At 43.5% G+C, this 23,934-nt stretch overlaps 1 protein-coding gene across 5 annotated transcripts in view; it reads left to right on the forward strand.

Annotated features, from left to right (window-relative positions):
- myripa (myosin VIIA and Rab interacting protein a) overlaps positions 1-23,934 on the forward strand; it is a 25,447-nt gene continuing 1,513 nt past the window's right edge. For 2 of the 5 annotated variants that reach the window (XM_070974357.1, XM_070974356.1), the window contains exons 1-15: positions 1-158; positions 7,694-7,915; positions 10,343-10,479; positions 13,310-13,390; positions 14,625-14,722; positions 16,019-16,099; positions 16,280-16,429; positions 17,015-17,150; positions 17,869-18,413; positions 19,093-21,162; positions 21,955-22,011; positions 22,395-22,574; positions 23,325-23,486; positions 23,602-23,700; positions 23,773-23,833. In XM_070974357.1, the coding sequence (XP_070830458.1) occupies positions 49-158; positions 7,694-7,915; positions 10,343-10,479; positions 13,310-13,390; positions 14,625-14,722; positions 16,019-16,099; positions 16,280-16,429; positions 17,015-17,150; positions 17,869-18,413; positions 19,093-21,162; positions 21,955-22,011; positions 22,395-22,574; positions 23,325-23,486; positions 23,602-23,700; positions 23,773-23,833 (4,189 nt within the window). In that variant the 5' untranslated portion in view covers positions 1-48. The remainder of the gene's footprint in view (positions 159-7,693; positions 7,916-10,342; positions 10,480-13,309; positions 13,391-14,624; positions 14,723-16,018; positions 16,100-16,279; positions 16,430-17,014; positions 17,151-17,868; positions 18,414-19,092; positions 21,163-21,954; positions 22,012-22,394; positions 22,575-23,324; positions 23,487-23,601; positions 23,701-23,772; positions 23,834-23,934) is intronic. The other 3 variants (XM_070974361.1, XM_070974360.1, XM_070974358.1) reach the window with 2 other exon arrangements.

Raw genomic sequence — 23,934 nt, forward strand, 5'->3', positions numbered from 1 at the left:
ATGGTAAAAACAAGCTAACTGATCGGTCAGAGGGGTTGAGTGGCAGCGATGGGCCGTAAATTAGATCTGTCGGGACTGACGGACAACGAGGCGGAGCACGTGCTGCAGGTGGTGCAAAGGGACATGAGGCTACGCAAGAAGGAAGAGGAGCGCCTCAGGTAAGTTCTGAAGGCCTCTGAGGTGAATGTTTGTCAGGTTTGAGCTCCGAAGAGTCAACAGCTCAATCACCGGCTGTGTGACCTGTCGAAAGGAGCCAGACTCCAATGTTTAGTTCATTACATTACGTCCATTTTTAGAGTGACTCACTCCCTTTGGATTACTCAGTAGCAGAACCACTGTGTAGAAAAGCAAGTAAAAGTCCTGCATTCAAAGCCATTATTGAAATCTAATTTTGTTTAAAGCTGCTCAAATCAATATCTTAAATGAACAATGGATGAAATGATTCTATTCAACATGAGATCATCTCTGTAACGTCCTGCAGAGTTTGCATTCAAGACATTTTTAGACCTTTTCATGTTTGCTACCCTGCCTCTGTGCTCTGAGGTGCGTCCTCTAAGCTCCAGACAGGAAGTGACCTCCCTTTCCTGTTGTACTCAGACCAGCTTCCTCAAACCTTCGGCCCTGCCTGCAGAGCACAAACACAATATGTATGAACACACAGACAAATACCAAGCCAACTGGGTGGGCTCTGTCTCTGTGATGGAACTGCTAATCTGAACATGACAAGGGGCTACAAGCCAAAAAGTGTAGGAGCCACTGATTTAATCTTTGATAATGTGTTATATTTTATAAGATCATAGTGTGTTTTTTATGGGAAATCTTGAACCCCGAATGGTAACGTGTAGCTGGACTTGTCGGTATTTTAGTCAACGTCCTGAGTTACTGTCCTCCGCTGTGTGAATTTAACTGTGAGTCAGGTTACGCTTGTTATTTGAGGGTTTCTGGTTAAATTTCCATGTGGCTAGCTGAAGCGATTAGGTGGTGATCTTCTGACTTTGTCTGACATGAAGTGTGGCGAGCTCGGTGCTCACTTACAGCTTATCTTGTCGTGTACTGTGCCGTCATGACCAGACTTGTGCTGACACTTGGTTCAAAGGAGAGCACTTTTCAACACATTCATGCTGATTTCTTCACTTGCAAAGAAGCCACAAAGCCCCATTCAACCTGCTGAATGATGTCAAACACATTCACGCCATCGCCCTTCTGGGGCAGAAGTACATCGGCCGATACAATCACGTACCATCATCAGGCATCACATCAAATCCCTCATGTCACGCAGGTCGTGCTCTGCCTCTTCAGTCCTTTAGTTGTTAAATGGACTTTGACTTATTGCATCCTGCTCGCTGTTGTTTCTTGTTGCTCTGGTTGCCTCTCAGAGTCCATCTCTGCTGGGCCTGATAGTGTGATGGTGTATGTTAGAGATGACTGAAATATGACTTAGACTTAGACTTATTTGGCATTTAGCAGTCTGATGGCCAGGGGGAAGTAACTGTTTCTGAGGCGGGAGAACAGTCCATGGTGGGGGTAGGTGGGGTCAGAGAGGATCCGGTGGGCTCTGGATAGGCAGCGGCTATCTGCTATGTCCTGGATGGTGGGGAGCGGGGTCCCGATGATCTTCTCCGCTGTCCTCACCACTCTCTGCAGAGACTTCCAGTCTGAGGCCCTGCAGCTCCGAGACCACATGGAGATGCAGCTGGTCAGCAGGCTCTCGATGGTCCCTCTGTAGAAGGTGGTTAGGATGGGAGGGGGGAGGGAGGCTCTTCTCATCCGCCGCAGGAAGTGCAGGCGCTGCTGTGCCTTCTTCGCCAGGGAGGAGGTGTGGAGTGACCAGCCGAGGTTGTCGGTGATATGATATGCACCCCCAGGTACTTGGTTGTGCTCACAACTTCCACGGCTTTGTCGTTGATGCGGAGAGGTGTGTGGCTGGGTCTGGATCTCCTGAAGTCCACGATGATCTCCTTAGTTTTGTCGACATTCAGGACCAGGTTGTTCACCTTACACCATCCCACAAGATGTTGCACTTCCTCCCTGTAAGCCAGTTCGTTGTTGTCCTGGATGAGGCCCACAACTGTTGTGTCGTCCGCGTATGGCGAAGTCATTTGTAACTGAACTGATAAAACCTGCCCTGCCTTCTTCTCTAATTGTTGCAACAGTGTGATCACTTCAGATAGCAACACTTTCTTGAAAGAAAAGAGAAGAAACAGCTCAGGGTGACATTATCACGATTCATGTCAGTTATTATAACAGCCAGGCTCAACTCACGCCGAGACTAATCACACCTGTTTAGTGCCTGTATTACAATCTGTATTCACGGTTTCAAGTAATCCTTTTGTAATCCTGTTTAAATTGTGAAGAATGAGCAATAATTAGGTCTGATAATCTCTGAAATGAGGCAAAGCTTAGTAGTTACACGTATAGGAATGTGTATGCATGTATTTACATAGATTTTATGAACACACGCACACACACACACGCACGCATGCACGCATGCACGCACGCACGCACGCACGCATGCACGCACGCACGCACGCACGCACGCACGCACGCACCAACTCAGATTTGAAACTTTTTGGGTATTTGTCTGTTTTTATGGCTGAAATCCTTTACCTCCTTAAGTGTCCTTATTTCGTTTTATGCTTTATGTGAATTATGTAACAGCACAATTTGCTTATAGATAGATAGTATTTTATATCCATCAGTGATGGAAGAAGTACTCTTAAACAGGACCAGGTGACTTTCTATATTTTGCAGTATAGCACAGGTTTTACATCTGGTATCTGTGGTAAATTTCCTGCACTAGAAAACAGGAACCTTTTTATTACTAAGGGCCATTTTAAGTCATAGTAAAACACTAAATTATTGAACACGTAAAATGAGAAAATGAGTGCGTAAGGTCTTCCTGAAAAACGGTTTGTTAGGAAATATCAGCTGCTCTGGCTGAGTGTGAATTTGCTTTGAAATGTAGTGATACTGATGTGGCACAAATGTCAGACTGTGTTTATCCTGTTAAGTCTTCCAGCAGAATAACACGTTCTGAGGAAAAAGCCACAGGAGCTGGTTCACTGCCACCACACCTGATGATTTGCGGATTGCTGGCATGTGTTTCCTGTTGTGCCGCCCACACACACACACACACACACACACACACACACACAGTTTGGCACCTCCGGAGTGCGCACACACATGCAGAGCCTTAGCCTGGATGTAATCCTGGCTGATTGGGAGAGAAAGTCTGTGAGTCTGAGAAAGTGAAGTTGCGTTCAGTGTTACAGGAAAAAGCATCAGTTTTTAAAAAATCCTGAAATCCAGAAGAAGTGTGATGAGACAGAAAGAGACATGGTTTGACGTGTCTGCTGAATCCTCTAGAATTAATCATCACATATTACTCATCTATTTAAGTGGGAATCTCCAAGATGCCATTCCTGGTTGATTTAGCACCACCTGTGGTTACTGGTGGTAACAGCAAATGTAGTTTAATACTACATCAACCAATAACTGGCTTTTTTCCATCATTCTATGAGCAACGCTGATCTGATTTTTTTTGCTGCAGACAGCTTGAGTCTGCAGACAGTGTGAGTCTGCAGACAGTGTGAGTCTGCAGACAGCGTGAGTCTGCAGACAGTGTGAGTCTGCAGACAGCTTGAGTCTGCAGACAGGAGGGCACAGCATAGGTGAAAAGACTTGGTTACCTTGCTGAGAAGTTGGACATGTACAGCCTGCAGTTCTTCATCTAACAGCCACTGTGGCAGCTCCTTCTTGGCCGTTCCTCATTTCTGGTGCAGTATTCAGATGAATCCTTGAAAAATTTGGAGAAGGACTTCACCAACAGACAAACCCACTGTAAACACTTTTCAAAGGATCAAAACCTGACGTGAATGCAAGAGGATTCAACCTGATCTCTTAAAAAGAGGTGAAAGGGTGGATGTCCGGCCAAAACCAACTTTAGTCACGAGTCGTCTCATTCATGCAAGAGATTCCTTTCATCAACACAAAGTTATTGTCTTGACTCAAATAACTATAATTTAACAGTAACTAGTTACCATTGTTAAGATTAAACTGTAGTCAAAGCTAAACCAAACTCTCTACAGTCCAGTGTTCAAAAGCAGCACAGGAGGTATATTTTGATACCGCATTATGTACAATACACAGTGTGGCAACCTTCTTCTTAAACACAAAAAACAAGTATCCATTCACAACAGTGCAAGCACACATTAGTGGATGTCATATCATCTTATCGCCAAGAAACAGACTTTTTCTGAGGATTATTGCAGCTGACACAGCTCGAGCCTCTCCTTGTTTGTTCTGGTTTTATGCCTTGAAGCGACCAAGCTCCTTTAGACGAGGGTGTGTGAGAGCAGAGCTGCACTACAGATACTGTACAGAGTGAGCTGAACATTTATGTTTCACGTCTCCTGAATTCTCAGATGAAAGGCTGAATCGTCCACTGTTCGCTTCTTAGCTGCAGTTTTGTCCTGCTGAGTCAGACGTCTGTTTACAGCAGATACTACTGTGTGCATGTGTGTTTCTGCATGTCGCTCTCCTGTGTTGCATCTTGCTGTGAATATCTTACTGTGTGTGCGTGTGCTGGTCTGCCTCAGAGTTATTTATACCGTCCAGTGAGCTTCAGTAATGGAGCGTGCTGCTGTAGTGAGAGGCCAGTCGTCTCTCTGTCAGACGGGCATCTGAGGGACACTGTTAAATTTTTATAGTGTGGAGTTACAGAAGTGTGGCCTAAAGGTTCGTGCTGTCAGAGCTGCCTCTCTTCAGAACCTTTTCTTACACTGCTTTTTGGACAGAACTGGGTTTTTGAAGATGTGAGGATAAATTTTCACTGCTTTTTGACCCTTTTATAGACGATGCATTGATTAATAAGGAAATCAGCAGGTTACGTGATGAAAATGATCATTTATTTAGTCATTTTGTCATTCTTCAGTATTGCCAGATTCCTTTAAAACGACACATTGAGGTATTTTCACCGGTTTCCACTTTTCTCTGCTTGTACAATTCTTTATACGACCAACTTATTTTTCCATAAACCAAACAATAAATGCTGATTCACTTTAAAGCAGCCAATGTCAACCATGTCAAGAAGTGGGTTTGGGGAACAAAATGTAAGGCATAAAGTTTTTGGCTTACATTTTGAATTCTAAAACTGAATTGAAGTCAACCCTCAGCGGCTCTTTTTTCCTGCCTCTGTCCTCTTGTTGTCAGACTCTATCAGTCTCCAGCAGTAATCACCTATAAATGATTCAGTCATGGCTGATGCTCCTGCAGCCCTGATGTGAAAATCCTTTTTTTTTTTTTTTTTTGACACTTTCCTTGTAGCGCAGCTTAGTTCAGTTTCCTCTTGCCTCTCTCCTGCCTCCATCCATCTAGTTTTTCCACTGTAATTTCTCCTTCCACCGTCTTTAAGCTTCCATTTAACAAGAAGTGTCTCGAGTGCTTTTCAGTTGTATTTCTATGCACACGCCATGCAGACAAACGAGCCGTATGTGCACGTGAATGTTAAAGTTTTGCATTTAACATGTGAGTGTCTGAGGTGTGTCGAAAGGACAATGTTTTGCTCTGAGCCTACTTTGCTCAAAATGTTTGCAAAATACAAGAAGCCTTGAGATGAGCTTGTAATGTTTTAGTATTCAACTGCTGTTGTATTTACTGCATGTTACAGAAATAAAGCTGAGACTAAAAGTTAACTCTTGACCTTAGAAACACCAGTTGAGTAAACACTCAAACAGCTTTCGATCACACGATGTTCATCAGCGGATGGAGTTGACCCAGTTGTCATGGTCAAGTGTGGATTTTGAAATTTCATTGCTTCAGAGTGCTTTAATTACTTCTCTTACTTGATTCCAGACCTCTGAGTCAACGAGCACATTTTTGATTTGTTCAGTGATTCAAATAAGACTGAGAAACAGTTGACCAATCAGCGCTCAGATTGGGGATATTACTTCATTCATCCTCCTACATTTTTCATGAATGTAGCTTGTTAACGAGGTGCATTAATGAGATGCATGCAGTTGTGCAAGTTGTTGTAAGTCTGTGTCAGGGATGCCATCTTTTGGGTGAAAGGGGTGGGGGGTGGGACACTATCCCTGACCCCAACAGTAACACCTGATAACCTGAGAATTAGACAAATGATCATTGTACACCTGTCAAGTTAACATGACTGAAATCCATTTCACTGTCTCACACACACACACACACACACACACACACACACACACACACACACACACACACACACACACACACAAAAAGACAACACCTGCATGCATACTGTTACATTCATGATCATTTCTTACCCGCTGACGTATTGGGCTGCACAGTGCGAGCGATGCTAACACCACAGTCTGTCGCCTTCCTCTTCTAATTCTCAGCACATTAGCTGCTCGACCACAAAATCATTGTGATTGGCTGCTCCACTGGAACAAGCATCGCAGTGATCTGCTGTTGCACACTTCAAGCAGATGATGATCGGTGCGCTCACAGACAATCGGGGAAAAGTGCTGCCTTCGCTTTGTTACGCTCTGCGCCCGTCTGAATCTACATCACAGCAAGCAAAGACAAGAAGTTATGGTGTGGCCTGAGAGCGTGAGACTCATGGATCTGTCTCAGTGTGTGAGAGCTGGCAGTTGGTCCATATACAGAATTTAGACTGATGGCCTCCACCCACACCTTCCTCACCCACCATATTAGAGCAGAGGTTGAGGAGAAATTAATTTGAGCACAACCACAACTCCCGTGATACTACTAGGATACTATTACATACTATTACTCTGCTCACTACAACCCACAAAATAAGTCTTCATAGAGCAAAACAGAATAAAGTGACCATGGCTGGCTTAAATGCTGATGTTCATGTGATTTGATTTAAAGCTGCAGAACAGCCACGTCTTGCTGCTGTCTCGAAGGTCAAGAATGATTGAAGCTCAAACTCATGCAGATGAATATTAATATGATTAAAAGCTCCAGAACAGCCACTGAATGTACTTTTTAGTCAGACTGTTTCCTAAAGCAGTAATGAATGTTTTTCTATGACACCATGGGGAGACGTATAGACTGAAAAGCTGCTGCTGTCTCTGTCGAGGAAACACACTGATGTATTATTCATTATATCTTCCTCCTTTAACCTTTACTCACGCACAGCAGGCGGCGTTTAAATGAATGTGAAACCATAAATGCTCTGTTTAAGTATTCTATCTGACATTTATGGATGAGAATTTGACTTTTTACCACATTTCAGCCCTTTGGATTTAATAATGTACATTAAAGGAGAAATTGCTGCTCTTTTCAATCATCATTTACCTTCAGTGATGTTTAGAAAATGATGAAATGACCGGCTTTGGAAAACCACTTTAATATATGCACCATTTTCATTAAAAGGATGCAGAGGATCAGTGTGACTGGCTGCGTGTTTACGTGCACTCTGTCCTCACTGTAATAATCTCCCTATTTGACTCATGATGGCTGCTTTATCCACACAGGAAGATATCTCCCCGTCTCATCCCTCTCACTTTCACACACAGACCCAGACTTCCCTCATTTTGTACAACTCTCTCTCTCTCTCTCTCTCTCTCTCTCTCTCTCTCTCTCTCTCTCTCTCTCTCTCTCTCTCTCACACACACACACACACACACATTCCTGGTTTCACTATCTTCCCCCCTCTAACCATCCCTCCCCCTCCTCCCCACAGTGAACTGAAGCAGGAGCTGGACGAGGAGGGCAGTCGCTGCCTCCTGCTGTCACGGCAGAGTTGCTTCAACCAGCGCTGCTGCATCCGCTGCTGCTCGCCCTTCACCTTCCTGCTCAACCCGAAGCGCCAGTGCCGCGACTGCCACTACAACGTCTGCAAGGCCTGCCGGGTCTACAACAAGCGGGACAAAGCCTGGCTCTGCTCCGCCTGCCAGAAGAGCAGGTAAGGTCGGCTGTGGTAGTAGCGCTGGTAGTGCGGTGATTCAGATGTTGTGCTTGCGCGCCAAGAACATGAGGCTAAGTTAAGGATGAGAGGCTGACAGTGACGTCAAAGGTTATTAAGGTCTTAACTCTGCTGCTGGAGAGATGGTTTTAGCACTTATTACACACAACATAGTCACTAAGATACAGAACAGGATGAAGTCTGCCACTGGCTGAAATATTTGTACTCAGTCAAACACAACACAGCAGAGCGACAGAGGCTTACCAGGCTGTGGTGCTGGGAGATATGAAGCTACAAATAATGTATGTACAACGGCAATTTTCTCCCTATCTTTTACCGGAAATGGTCTTTTCATGCAGCCTCTGTTGCATGTTGCATAAAGCCTTTAATGCACCACTCAGAGAAAAGGTTTGCCATGTTTCTGTGTGGCTGTAGCTCAGGTATGACATGTTTGTTTTATGATTTCAGAAAAATGGCGAGTTTAGAATGAATGAACTCGGCAAAAACTGCTGGATACATCAGAAAATGTGCTGTGATTAACATTCTTTTAGTTTATGAAAAGTTGACATTTGGATAGCCTGGTGCGACCTTCTATGTTTAGTAAGACTTCGCTTTGGTAGAAAAGAACCAACCCACATGGCGTCATCCAAATTCGGCTGAAGGCCAAAGTGTTTGTAGTCATCTGAGCGCTAAAAGCGGCCGTCATGGAGAATCGTTCAAATAACACTTTAAGACAGTTTCTCCTGGAGGGCGTTCATGGTGTTGCACTCATTTGTGCAGTTGCACAGTGTGGCAGAAGTAATTCTGTCCAGAATGGAAAAGAGATCTTGGTCAGCATTTTCGCTGCGCGACTTTGGCGTGTCTGGTGGATTGTTGGCGGGAGGGTGTTTCAGATGAAACCAGCAGTTTGGTTCAAGCTTACTGACACCTTAATTGCCAAGAAATCCCTTGAATCGATCACAACTAACAATGGGAAAAATGTTGAATATCATCACTTATCCTTTGAAAAGCACAACACAGTATACGCATTATACAATACTGTAGACTACAGTATTGCAAGACCTGAAGTCAGATCTATATATTGATGGGATCATGGGAGGCTGCAGATATCCCAGCAGGCACTGGACAAGAGGGAGGCTGCAGTCACTGACAGCTTTCAGGAGACATCGCAGACTGTAGGAGATACCTAAAGACGGGTCACACTTGGAGACTGTGTGTGTCACCTCCACCTCCTGTCAAACACACTTACTGTACACACACTCACTCAGCTCCCTTCACACAGCACCACACTGAACAGATGGTAACTCATTAAACATGCTGACATGAATATCTCTGCAGTACCCTACAGCTGTCATTCCTTAACATTCAATTACATCCTGCTTCATTTTAATCTTAAATGTTGAAACTTGGAGATGAGCCATGAAAACCCTCTTTGATGTTACATCCTTGGTAGCAAAATGACCAAAGTGCATCCCCCTTGTTCAGCGCGGGGGTTGGTGCTGTGATGGTTCATCAAGCTACCCCTGGTCATTTGATATGCTGTTATTAAACTATTGGCTGTAACCACTTTAAATTATTTTTGAAATTTCTCTGAGAGATTAGACAATAATCTAATGGCTATGTTCACTGCTGTCTGCTATAGTATGGCTGGCTTTAACCGAATTTCAAGAAAAGAAAGAAAGAAAGGAAAAAACAAGAGAGAAAATGTGAATGATTGCCTGCTTCTCTCCACTTCCAACGTGCGATTATATGGACTTTGTTCATCAAGATGAACAGTAGGTGGCGCTAATTTTCAGTCAGAAAACCACTGAATCCTTGCAGAAGAAGAGGTGCAACAAGATGACGTGAATAAAAGAGTCTCTGTCATACCTCAAATGCTGGAGAAAAAAAAACCTATAAAACATGACGGAAATGTGACATTTTCTGTTTGTTTCATGCATTAATGTGAGGAAGGTTACGTCAGATCTCTGAAGTGACGAGGAGGCGTCAATCTGTGGAAATCTTCTTTACTTATTTTTTATTGAGTTTATCAAGACTGTGTTAGTGTGGTTTGTCAATGTGTGGGGCGTATTTTATTACGTCTGTTTACTACATTTGACATATTTTACACCAAAATAAAGAAGCTGATTTAATAATTATCATGTGCTTTAATAACAGTTATGTCTCATATCCTGCTTTCTTTACAACAGACTAACTCTTAAATGTCTCTAGGAAATTCGAAATCAATTACAGCAGCTTAATGTCCAGACCTGCATCATCAGCGTATAAAATCACCACTAAATCAAAGTCTGCTGCTTTTGACACATGTTAATGTTTGTACCAGTTCAGTTTAATTTATTTATTTTGTGTCATGTTGATCTGAAAAAAGTTGTCAAAGGATCAGAATGCGATGCGTGGTGATTAAATTAGTGTTTGTGTCTCTCTCAGGCTGTTGAAGACACAGTCGCTGGAGTGGTTCTACACGAATGTGAAGAGGCGCTTCAAGAGGTTTGGCAGCGCCAAAGTGCTGAAGACTCTTTACAGGAAGCACCTGGTGGAGCACAGTGCCCTTTCAGAGCTTACTGGTAAAACACTGTTCATCGGTGATGTGACTCAAACCTGTTTCTGTTCACTTCAAACCTGCATTGAGGTCTTCACCTGCCTTATGTGAAACGCTTTGGGAAAATATGACGTCTGAAAGGATTCTGAAATCCTGTATGTGACTGAACCTCATCCTTTATAAGGAGAGCATGCAGCTCTTTGTCTTTATTTCTGTGCCTGTGTGTGATTTTTGCGGTTTCATATCTCAAAGCGGTGTCGAACAGGAGGTCAGGAGGAGAGTGAAACAGGATTAAACTCTTGCTTGACTTTGATCTCACATAACTTCAGCAGATTACTCTCACTGCTCCAGACTCCAGACAAGTTTTTATGCCTCTACGCTGGTGACAGAGGTGTTATGCTGTCAGGTTGTCCATCTCTACGTCCCATTTGTGTTTGCAGCTTTTTGTGCTGCCCACGAGAGCCCAAAGCATCAGTTCATGCAGATCTTAATCAGAATCAGGTTGATTGCTAAGTTGATTTTCACATAATCACCATTTATCATCATTTAATATGTCAATTATATTTTAATTTACCATGCAAGTTATTCTTGACCTCCAGAATAGTTGTTAAATCTTCCCTCAAAGTTTCCTTGTTTTCAGTTTAGACCTGTTTATACTGTGTATATCATGGCTGACGGTGAATATCAGCTTTGGTATCTTAATTTATGAAAAACATTCAGGAGATTCAGATCCATCGTTTATGAAACATTATATTTTGCGCAGTTACGATGCCGATGTTATTATGACGTCACAAAGTACAGTCCAGATTTAGGAGAAAGCTGTTTCAGTCATGTCCTTCACTGTATCCAGACATGTTTCTTTCAGCTGTCTGATACAGCTTAATGTGAGGAGTGTAGCACAAATACAGCCGGGGTTATAGGAGCTTTGCTGGAGCCAGTCATGCTGAAAATGTACTCGTAGTACTATACAGCGCTATGAAGAAGACCCAGCAGCATATGGTCCAGCCTGTTCGTGTAGTCGGGCACAGAGTGGAGGAGTGCATCTCCAGGCCATTAGCTCAGAGTCTCTGATCTGATTGAACAGACAAGGGATTTCAGAGAATTATGAGTGTTTTGTGGAGGAGAGGTCGCTGGCTGCAGAGCTGTAACCCTCGTGGGAAGACGACTGACGTGGGCTGGCCACCATCAGGCCACCACTCAGCGCCACAATCCGGTTAATGTAGCTCTGTTTTCATTTTCCACTCACGCATGCGCTATATCATACATTTTAATGTGTTTATGAATGACCCGCACTGGAAATTCAGCAGTGTTTATTCCGCTGCCAAGTCCAATCTGCATAGTCTGACTCATGGAGGGCCAAGCGAATGCTTACTTTGCATAAGAACAATGTGAGCTACATGAATAGCACCAGAATTAATAGAACTGACATTTGGAAACTAATAGCTGTGTGTAGAGGCATCAAGCTGCATGAGATCTGTGCAGCAGTGAAACATTTCCCCCTCAAGCCACAGCTCAGCAACACATCCTCCTCTGAAGAGTAAAGCAAAATAACAAGTGAGGAGCAGAAGAAGGCAAGAGGACGCATCCAGACACAGTGAACATTTCTTATTTTACATGCAGTGTAGCAGTCAGAGGTCCAAACGACGCGAATGTCAGTGAAAAATCCTAAATAGACTTTGTTAATTTTACTGTCATCTATTCTCCTTTTATTTTCAATGTAGATAAAATAAACTTGCATCAACAACTCAGTGAGTCACATAAACACAAGACAAAGAGCCCACAACCATCCCTGCAGCTCTGTGACACCGTGTGCAGTCACAGCTGTGAGCTAAATGCTAACATCAGCATGCTAACATTTGCTAATTAGCGCTAAGTACTAAGTGAATGTCATTAGCTCTGCAGCTATTTGGCCATAGACTAAAGTACTGGACAAGTAACACATTTGATCTGATGACTGACATTAGATGAAAAGTCAGAAAAGTTATTCCAGATTATCCTGAATGTCTCGAACATGTTGGATCTAACAGCTGTTGAACCTCACGGTGGCGCATGGCGGATGGAGGTTGAACACATTCAGTGACATACTTATATTATGATCAGTCTCATGAAGCCTGTGGGGTTACTGTGACCTTAAGCTGCTGCATCAGAGGCAACTGTGCGGCCATGAGTCGTTTTCATGTCCATGTGCTGCGGCCAAATGTGTCCTGACTCACTCAATGTTAAAACACAGACGTCTGCACACACACACATCTACTGGTGCTCACAGCAACACAACCCATGCTCTGAAATACACAGAGGATCCTCGTTTGATCAGCACAGGATATCTCAGCGAGCTCATGTCTATAGGGTTTCTATCAGTGAGTGCTGTCAGCATTTAAAAAATAATCTACAGTTCATACCACTTGATTTAAGTCCTGTTTGTCCCTTAAAATGATTGGAAGTGACCCCGTGTACTGCGCTGCACCTCTGAACCGGCCGCTGCTGCACACAGATCAGGTCGCCTGGTAATACCACACGCGAGGCTGCTCTAATGCACTTACATAACCACAAATGGCTGCATTGTTGCATGAATATTTACACAACGTGAAAAGAGCCCGGGGCTCAGAATCGGAAAGAGAAACTATCGACAGTATGACTGAGCTCTGCTGCTCTGTCATCAACTCCACGTTCATCTCAAACCTCCTTCTTCACAGCACTGTCTTAAATCTGTTAATCATTAAATATTTTGTTGTTTTTGGGTTGAATTTTGGAATTACTTTTCTTACTAAAACTGAAAAATGGTTTATCTTCTATCTGTCTTTTCATGTATATGTCAACATGTGTGTATGTGTGTGTGTGTGTGTGTGTGCGTGCAGAGGGCAGCGCCTACGAGGAGAGTGTCTGCAATGAGGGCAGCGTCTGTGGAAGCGACTCAGCCTTCTACAGACAAACTGAAGGTGCAGACTTATTTTATGCTTGTTTATTCTATCCACATGTTTTTATGGGCGAGGTTAACTCTCAACACGGAGCATTCACTCACTGTGTAGGTTCGAGCTGAGTTTGATTAAGTGCTGATTTGTTGAGGAAAAATCATCATGTAGTCACAGTATCACCTGACATGTTTTGACGAAAGTTAACGGTTTAGGAAATATTTGCTTTCTTGCTGAGAGTTACATCACAAGATCGATGCCAGTCTAATCTGTACGGTAATTATGAAGCTGCAGCCAGGAGATGGTTAGCTTAGCTTAGCATGAAGACTGGAAACAAGGCTGGCCTGGCCTCTGTGTGAAGGTGGTGAAATCTGCTTCTCAAGCCCTTTCATTTTGGCTTTTGTGTTAATCGAGATACAACATTAGTGAACTTTAGAGGCACTGTTAGATTTGTAATGTAATGTTTGCATGCTATGTGCTAAGCTAACCAGCTGCTGGCTCCATCTTCATATTTAATGGCCAGATGTGAGCGAGCGCAGTGATCTAAAATAAATGAAAAAGCATATTTTTGGCACAAGCTCCTGCTGGGGGCTGGGCTTACTGAGGTAAATGAAAGGTACAAATACTGGAGTCATCATAAGACCCTTTCCATGTCGGTTTATATCAAATCATTTCATCAAATTACCACCAAATGTTTGCCGCTCAGTGAACCTGCCACCTTCAGGGCCCGGGGGCAGATGCTGGTATTTACTCATGTGCTTAATTCTCCACAGGAAAGTCACCATAACTGACCCTCTGAGGCCACATTATCCAGTTCAAGGTTATTTCAGGGTCATCTGTAATCCTGCCATGAATCCATAACCTCGTATTTGTTCCCAGCTGCCATGAATGTACTGCTTTACACTGCAGAGAGATAAATGGTCAAACGATGCAGACTGTGGTTGTGTTTTAGTCAGTTCTGCTGCCTCTGTCCCGCTCTGCCCTCACCTCTCCCCACTCACCAGTTCACTGCGCTAACAGGATAAGTGACTGCAAACATGAATGAAACGCTGCAGCAGGCTGGTGGTCGTGTCTGTCTGTAGAGCCTCGCTAACAGGATGAAGCAGTGAAAACACACGGCTTGAAAACTGAATTAAACGGAAAAGGATTTGATTCCTCCCTCCTGTTTTTCATGATTGGAACGAGTGAATGGTGTTTTTGCTTTGAGTTTGAAGGATCATTCAGGTAATAACATGTGATTGTTGTGTTTCTTTGTATTCAGAGCACAGCATGGCAGACACACTCACTGTGGCCTTGCGGGTGGCAGAGGAGGCCATAGACGAGGCCATTTCCAAGGCTGAGTTCGACACCGCCAGTCAGGTTATTCACACTGTTCACGTCTTATAAGCAGTCTGTCCTTATACATTTACTGCTGGGTTGCTTCTGTACACACACATACCTGAAAACTTATTTTGTTTTCTTTGACATTTAATTCACAACAGTGCACTGAAATTTTTTTTCTGTCCTGTTTCTGTAAATGTTAATTCATCAAACGTCATTTTTAGACAGAAATGTTTGCATGTTACTGTTTCCTGGTTTGTAATCGATGTATTTTGATAAATGTCTGACAAAGTCCTTCCATCGAGCTCCTCCTTAATCTGACTTGTCTGCGTTTTCTCTTTGAGTTTGAGTCAGATTATGGAAATGATTATGATAATGCTTCAGTCTAAATGACTGTTTAATACCACATTATCTGACAATGTCAGTGCTATTGTTAAGCCAACAAAAGATACTTTAACTTCACAATTTAAGGTCACTGTTCACAACAAGGGAGCTGGTAAAATGAAAAGAGTTCATTGAAATTTATTTTGCACTCTTCATAAAGTTCATAAGCCTTTTGTTTATCAGCCTGAAAACATTACTGATATGAGAAACGTTCTACAAAACTTTAAGTTTGTCGAGGATCAGGCATACTGTGTCTCCTTAGTTGCACAGGGTTTATATGCTGAGGGTGACTTTGACACATGGATGAATTACTGAACAGTGCTAATGGGCACAGGGATCCAAGAGGTCAAAGGGCTCCAGGGCCCCTGTTTGAGCTGACAGAGTTCAGTTAAAAGCTGGGATTTTCTGATGGTTGTACGATTGTCTATTTCAGAACAGCAGGATAGCTCTGCTTTCAGGAAATATGAGCTGCTTCTGAGGCTTTTTGATGGTTTCCTAAAATATTTAGCATACTAACGACAAAGGGACACGAAACGGCTACACAAAGTGCAAAGTGACTACAAGGAGACACAAAACATCTATAAAGAGATGCAAAATGGCTACAAAGAGACTCTCAGTTATTACAAAGAGACATTAAATGACTACAAAGTAGTGTAATGTTTTCCTCTGGCTGTCCACAACAATTCTTCAAGTATTAATAGCACCAAAACTGTCTGTCAGTTAAATCCCAAAGTACATATCTGGGTCTGCAGCCACTTTCTAAAATGCTGCTGTATGTTGGAAAAGATTTACTTTCACTAATCTGTTGAAGTATCCCAAAGCATTTGAACTGGGTGCAGCAAAGACATATATTTAGAGCATACGTTTAGAGGAGTAATCAGCTTAGAGTGTGTATTTGTGTGTGCGTGGAGCTGAATGGCTTTCTTATTTGTGTGTTTGTTTGTTTTCCAGGAGAAGCAGAATGAGGCGCACTATCTGCGGGAGCACAGAGGAGAGCTCATTGAGGAACTGGCCAAAACCATTGTGCAGAAAGTACCGACAAATAATACATTTTGCTGTCACGAAACGCTCACTGTGTACAGTAACAGATGTTTTATAGTGTACGATTGTGTTGGTTCACTGTGTATGAAAAACCTTTGTGTACTACTCAAATGTAAGTCAGCGAGGGAGTCTCAGCAGCTGTTTTGCTAATCATGTCTCTGTCTCTCTTAGATTATTAGTAGGAGGAAGACTTTGGCTGAGATGAGGGCAGAATATGACCAGGATTGGCCGCTTGAACATAACACTGACCTTCCTCATCATCATCATCAGTCCGCCTGTGATCAAGCCTCCAGCTCCCTCAAACACCAGGCAGGCCTCTGGGTAAAAGAAACACATCCCAGTCACACTAATCACAGTTTCACAGTGGCAGAGAATAAAACTGACTGAAGTGATGAACCTTTGTGTATTATCAAAGATTAAAGCAGCAGTTCCGAAACTTTTTGGCTCGAGGACCCTTGAGTTCAGTCTAGATGTCAACAGTTTCCACAAAAAAACATCTCCCCTCTAAACGTCTCACGTGGTTGAATTTAAATAACTGTTAGAGGCCCAAACTGGTAAAATTACCCAGTATTTCATTTAAAAATTAGAGAATACTTCAAATGTAAATGCAAATATGACCCCTCAGATTTATAAAATCTGATAATGTATAAGCTGATATATCACTCACAGTACTCATTTTCCTGCAGAATGAGTACTTTTACTGTATGTGCATTGTACTGATACTTCTTTCGTAGTTTTTACTGACACAGAAAGGATGCCGTTCGTCTTCTCAGCTGTATGGTGACATGCGCTGACCTCTGCTGGACATCCAACCGCTCGACATCCACAGTGATTGTTGACACACTTGAACAGTTGAACACAACAGACAGTTTCAGTCATTTGTGTTTGTCATCTGTGTCTTCTCAGAGGTCACACTCTGCCTTCTCGCTGTTGGACAACGACCCTCCAGGTCTGATACAAGACTCTCCACAGGCGTTAAAGAAGGAAGGAGGAGGGTCAGCTTTGTCAACCTGGAAGAGTGTGGACCGGCTCGACAACGCTGGTAAGATCTTGTTGTTCAGTGCTTCAGCTTCTTAAACCCACCAGTCATCATCAGTCTTTTAGGGTTTGTCAGGCCAGAAATTTGTCACCTTTGAAGATCAAAATACTCAGTTTCTTAACGTTCTAAACCCCTAAAATAAAGCAGCTTAATTGAATTTCATCACACAATTTGTAAATATCTGTGTTTTTTTCCTCTTTAAAGTGCAGAAAGACCTCATTTAATCAGTGGACAGCGGTCATTCTTATTTCAACATGCCTGTCATAATTGTTCATTTAAGTAGAGATGTATTATTATTGCTAAATGTACTGCACATGTGTAAACAGTAGCACTTGAATAGCCTAAGAAAGAAGACGAAATGTGCAGAAAGCAGTTTAAAAATGTATTTTATTAAAGGAAAAAACAAAAGCCTTGAACCTTTTTCGGCAACATATTGATATATTCTTATATACTGTACAATGAGAAAAATACTGACACTAGTAGCTTCAATAAGCCATATATGTGATAATGAGGGTTAAACACAATCTGATAAAATATTAGTGATTATAATAATGAGTATAATAATCAATGTCGGCTAACACCTGCCTCCACTGTGTTTGTTTTTGTTTACGTTGCTGAACGTGTGATTGTACTTTGTGTGGTATGCTTGTTTGGCATATGGGCTCTGCTCCTCTGCGTGATATCTGTGTGTGTGTGCGTGCGTGCATGCTTGCATACCGAGGTGTGTCCTCAGTGCTGAAGAGCCCAGATGGAAACTGGATTGCCCTGCAGAGCGCCCAGCTGTCGCGCCCCAGCCTGCTGACCAAAAGGAAGAGCCTGGTCTACAGTGCCTTGGAGAGGGAGTCTGGAGTGGTGTCCGCCTACGAACGCATGGGCTCTGACAACGAAACCAAACCCGAGCCCGACGGTTCCTGGGGCGCCGTCCTCCAGGAGATCCACAGGAAGATGACGGACTCTAACTTCAACCTGCAGGACACCTGCGACAGGACCCCGTCCCCGCTGACGGGCGGCAGAGATCATCTGTTTTCGGACTCTGAGGGGAACTGGAAGCCCAGTAAACCTCTGCTGGCTCTTTTTAAGAAGAAGGTTCCCGCAGAGATCAGACGACCTTCATCATCCCGCAGGACCAGCATCATCGATGTGAACTTTAATGTGGAGGGAGCAAGAGAGGACGAGGAGAGCGAGGTGGCTGCAGGGCCACAGGTGGAAACGGTGAGGAGAGCGGTGAGGAGGAGTGAAAGAGAGTCTGCAGCCTCTTCTGAGCTGGTAAGAAATAAATCACATGAAACTACAAACTGATGAGATGAGCTGTGATCATCCACAGCAGATATAGACAAATAGACTTTATATAACCACATGAAGCTGTCAAATCAGGAAATATAAGATGTTAAATTTCATGTAAATGCCTGCAATACCCTTTTTTCCTTTGTACAGACCAAAGTATTCATCAAATACTCTAAAAAAAAAAAAGTCATTGACACATTATTTTTAAATGAAAATAGTCATTAAGCAGCCTCGAATTATTTATAAACTCGTCATAAAAACACCTGCCCTCTTGTCTTCTCTCATTGGTGTTAATGGGGTGGACAAAATATTAGAAACACCTTCCAGTTAAACATTATACAATTCAACAGCACAAACAACATCCTCAAAAATGACCATAAAGTTGGATCAGCACCTCTCTGAATGAGCTTCACATGAAGGTCGTTGTTGCAGCTTAGCTTCCTGATCATTGGCAGTTGAGAATACAATCAATTTTCCTCTGTACAGTTGAAATCCCACCTGATGTCCATAAAGGTAACTACATTAATGAAGGGTTATATTGCCAAATACCCAAATGTAAGACACTGAATCTACAGTAATTACGAGCATTAGGAGAAATCATACTTGATTCATCACTCAAATGAACATTTATTTAAATATCTGTTATTTCTTACATTCACAGGATTGCAGTAAAAAAGACAACCATCTCTCTGATGCTGTGACCCCTGACACTTTGACCTCTGGGGCCACGACCCCTGAACCTTTTGACCTTGATAGTGACATCACTGGACACGGAGCCAATCAGATGGACGAAGAGCTCACGTTTAAACTGCAACAGCTGGCAGGCCGCGCGTCTGGGTCCTCCACCGGAGAAGAAGTCGATGACGGAGGCAGAGATGGTGGTGATGGACAGAGCAGGGACATGAGACAAGGAAGCAAGGACGGAGATGAAGAAGATGAAAAGCTGTGGAGGATGGAGACTGACTGGGATGAAGGAAGAAGAGAGAATGAAGAGAAAGAGGAGGAGGAGGAGGAGGAGGAGGAGGAGAATGAGGAGGAGGGGGAGGGGGAGGAGAATGAAGTTGATGAAGAGATGAAATACAGACTATACAGGCTCGTCGCACAGTCCAGACTCACCTACTTCTCGTCCACTGATGACGAGCTCGACAAGGTTGGCCAGAGTGAAGGAGAATGGGAGGGAGACGAGGATGAAGGTGTGGAGGAGGAAAATAAGGAGGAAAAGACAGACAGACTTACTTATAAACTCTGTCAGCTGGAAAAAGAAGTCAGGGCGAACCAGTTCTCCTCCACAGAGGATGAGCTGGACAGAGTTGGTGTCATGGATGAAGAGAAGAAGACAGGAGAGGAGGAGGAGGAGGAAGAGCTGGCAGTGAAAGTGTGCAGGTTAGCAGACCAAGTCAACGTCAACCAGTTCTCCTCCACGGAGGATGAGTTAGACAGAGCAGGCAGAGGTGAAGAGGGGGACGAGGCGATAGACGAAGAGACGCTGTGGAAACTGCAGGCAGAGAAAGCCGTTCAGGCCGCTCAACTACGCGATTTGTCCAGTCTAGTCAGCGCTGCTCAGTTTTCTTCCACTGAGGATCAGCTGGACGGAGATGAAGAGAATGAGGTAGACGATGAGGGAGGAACCGAGAGCAGCATGTGGGTGGAGAGGAGAGAATCGCTCGGAGATTTGGATGTGAAAATGTTTGATTTAAGGGATGAAATTGAGGAGAGGAAGAAGGAGAGCTGTGATGAAAAAGTGACAACTGAGAATGTTTTGGATGGTCAGACAAAACAAGAGGTAGAGGACGGCATGGAGGAGAGCGTAACAGGAGACACTGAGGATGAGAGGATGGTAAAGGAGCATGTACGTGAAGAACGAGTGGATTTGAACGAGGATGAAGATGCAAAAGAGTCAGAGGAAAGACCAGAGGTGGAGGCGGAGAGAACGGAAGAGACAATAACCTTTCATGAGACAAAAGTCCAACAAGAAAATCAGCCGCAGGCAAAGTGGCCAGAAAAGGAGGAGGCAGGAGAGAGACGAGAAGAGGACAGGATCAGAGAGAGCAAAGAGAGTCAGGAGAAACGGGAGGAGGCAGCAAACAGCGATGAGGAAGAAGCAGAATTCGACAGAATAATCAGCAGCATGTTGATGATGACTTTGGAGGACATGCAGGGAGCGACCGTAAAGGATGAAGCTGCAGGAAATGGGAGAATAAACAGAGAGGAAGAGGAAGTAGAGACTGATGAGAATGTAAAAATAATGAGAGAAAGTGGATTTGAGGACAACAACGTTAATGCACAAAGCACAAATGCATCAGAGGAGACGGGAAGTGCAACAGAGTCAGAAAACGGAGAGTCGGCTGTGAAGGAAACAGCAGGAGAAGATGTAACTCAGCAAAGTGGAGGAGGTGCTTCCACAAGGAGGGAGAGTGGAGGTGCTGCAGGTGGAAATGAAAACAAGCAGCAGGAAAAGGTCACAGATCCACAGGAAAAAAGAAATCTAGCACCAGTAAAACCTCTCGTCATGACAATGGAAGAGATACTTGAGGCCAAACAGACGTGTAAAAGAATTGAAGTGGAAGATGACGAACAAGAGGACAGAGGAGGAAAAGCCACGACTGAGCGGCTAATGATGGAGACACAGGCTGCAGAGGACGTCTGTGACAGCAAAGAAACCAAAGAAGAAGACAGGATGGAGCAGAGCAGCACATCCGGTGATCGACTGTCACCAGAGGAGATTCAGATCGTAAGCACTAAAGCTTTTTATCACACATGTGCAACATGACTGAAGGTGGCCATCACTGCCTGCACAAGAAACAAAAGTCAGATATAAAGTCAAAATACCATAAATGTTCCACTTACAGTCTGTTGTGGTTATAGCATGAAAGTGAACTAACACATTCTTCCTCTTAACAAATGAAAAGTTCACATTTCATCACACTCAGGCTCTGCTGCCTCAGCCTCACTCTGACCGCAAGCTAATGGTAGCTAATGTTAGCAAAGGAAATCTTACCTGTTAACTAATATTACTGAATCATTTTGCTGACTTCTTCTTTTCATGTGGTCCCGTAAACTTTAGAAATCACCATAATCTCTGAGGCTGATGTTGGCTAACTAGCAAACTTAGATGGATGTTGCTTAGATGTTATTATTGGGTCAATTTACTCTGTCAACCTATGAATCTCTATGAATCATAACCTACCCTCAACCCTGAAGTTCATTATTGGCCTTGGAAATGATAGTTATCAAGTTATCTTAACTCAAGGTCCACTTATTAGCTTTTTCAACCACATCTCACAGTCTTCATCTGCAGATTGGTTTTGGATGTCAGTTGCGGTGCCTCTTAGCTATCAAACTGTCCAGTTAAGACAAAATATCCCGCTCAAACAAACCCCATCATCCCTTTGCCCTCCAGCTGCCAGGAACTTGACGAGTAACCCTCTTTATTAACTTTTCTTTGCACAGTTACTAACGACTTCACCGCTGAGCCTCTGCTTGTCCCTGTCTGTCCTGTGTTTTCTTCTTCTTTGTGCTGTAGGGTAGTGACGTCCAGCTTTACAAAACAATACAGTTTTTATCAGCTCTGCTGGAGCAGGTGAGAACCAGCATGATTTAGATGCAGCTGTGCTTCACCTGCACCTTTTCACTCACTTCTTCTCATTCATGCTTCTAATTTCATATTGTGGATTGTTTGTTGTTACATATTTTTGAGCTTCTGTTTGTCCTTCATTTAAACACATTTGACTCTTTTCTTTTAACTGAATGAGGGGGTCACCGTGCTGTAATACTGCTTCTAATCTATGCTATGAAATTTCATTGGAGTTTTTAGCGTCCCAAAAAACAACTGAAGTTACAAAGTTTAAGCCCAGTAACTTCACTAACATAAAAAGAGTCAAATTAGACCTGCTTCTTGCAAAATGTCAGTATTACAAAGACACCGGTCCATGTTAGAGAGACACCTGTCTGTCTGTGTTGCAGAGGTACTCGGCGGTGTCTCTGCGCAGCATCACCACTGAGGTTCTGAAGGTGCTGAACGCCACTGAAGAGCTGCTGCAGGGGGTGGAGGGAGGAGACGACAGCCAACTCACCACCACCTCCCTGCCCCCCAACACCGACCCCAAGAAACTGGATCAGCAGTTCTCCAGACTGGAGGAGAATGTAAGTTCAGTTACATGTTATTTACTGCATGTGGCACTGTTTGATGAAACAGTGTGCAGTGTTAGTACACCACAGAGCAGGTCTACATTTTAAGATCACAGCTTCTGCATCAGTGTCTGCAAGGACCACAGACACAGGACTGACAGTAAGTGCAAGTAAAGATGACCCTAAATATGTATATGTGCCAGTTATACAAGGGTTTGTGAAAACTACCTTCCTTTTTACTTTTTCTATAAAGTTTACCATAAATATGACTGAGTTCATAATTACATATACTGTATATATTAAGCATAACACGTCTGATTAAAATAGATTCAGTAATTGTTTTACTGGGGGAAGAAAAGGGCTTGATGTTCTTAAAATATCACAAAACATTCACATTAACGCATTCTAAAGTTACAATTAGAGTTAAGTGGAACATATTTTCATTTTGGGAATCTACTTGCAGCTGCATGCTCTGTATCAAAAAGGCTTTTTACATTTTACTTTAAATGCGTGTGCGAAGTGATTTTTAGTGACACCAGCAGTCTAAAGGTCGTAGAAGTGGGCATGTGGCCAGCAGGATGTTTATTCTGAAAATCTGAAGGGCGAAAAAAGAGAGGTCCTCCGTGCTTTAGTAATTGTTAGGTTGCACTCACAAGCATCACTTCCCCTCTATTGATAAGGCACAAAAAGGTGTAAAAGTTCAATCTGTGCTTTCTGAAGTATCAAATTTGAAGTTGATGTTGTGCTGAACCGGACGCGCTGCAGGTGTACGTGGCAGCCGGCACGGTGTACAGTCTGGAGGCGGAGCTCAGCGACCTGGAGGAGTGTGCCAGGGGCATCTGCAGCGCCACATCCGACATGGAGCTGTCGTTCCTGGAGGAGCAGGTAGCATCAGCAGCTGCCAAAGTTCAACAGTCTGAGCTGCAGGTGGGCTTAGCCAGAAATGAAAGATTGGCCTGATGGAGGCGATTAAAGGTCAAAGGTCGAAACAGTCACATCAGTCTTAATCCCACAACATGTTCTGTGTTTGTTTCTGCTCTAGATTTTTGACATCTCAGCCAGAATCGCTGCTTTGAAGAGCGCAGGCCTCAATGTGGACACGCAGTCCCGCGTCACAAAGACCCGGACCATTCCAGTGATGGTGCGGTACACCTGCACTTTAACATGCATGTTATCATGAGAGTGGGAAACTAACCCTTACGTCTTGTCGCAGCCTGTCACCCTGGACTCATCAAGACAGCTGAGGAGGCGACTACCTGCACCACCGGTCAAAGGTAAGCTCAAAGTCCTCTCAATGAAACTTCACCAACAGACAGCAAAATGTTTTCCCAAGGATCTAATAGTAAGAAGTGCTGTTTGATGTTTTATTACAGCT

Source organism: Chaetodon trifascialis, chromosome 11, assembly GCF_039877785.1.
Source record: "Chaetodon trifascialis isolate fChaTrf1 chromosome 11, fChaTrf1.hap1, whole genome shotgun sequence".
In the NCBI taxonomy this organism is placed as follows: Eukaryota; Metazoa; Chordata; class Actinopteri; order Chaetodontiformes; family Chaetodontidae; genus Chaetodon; species Chaetodon trifascialis.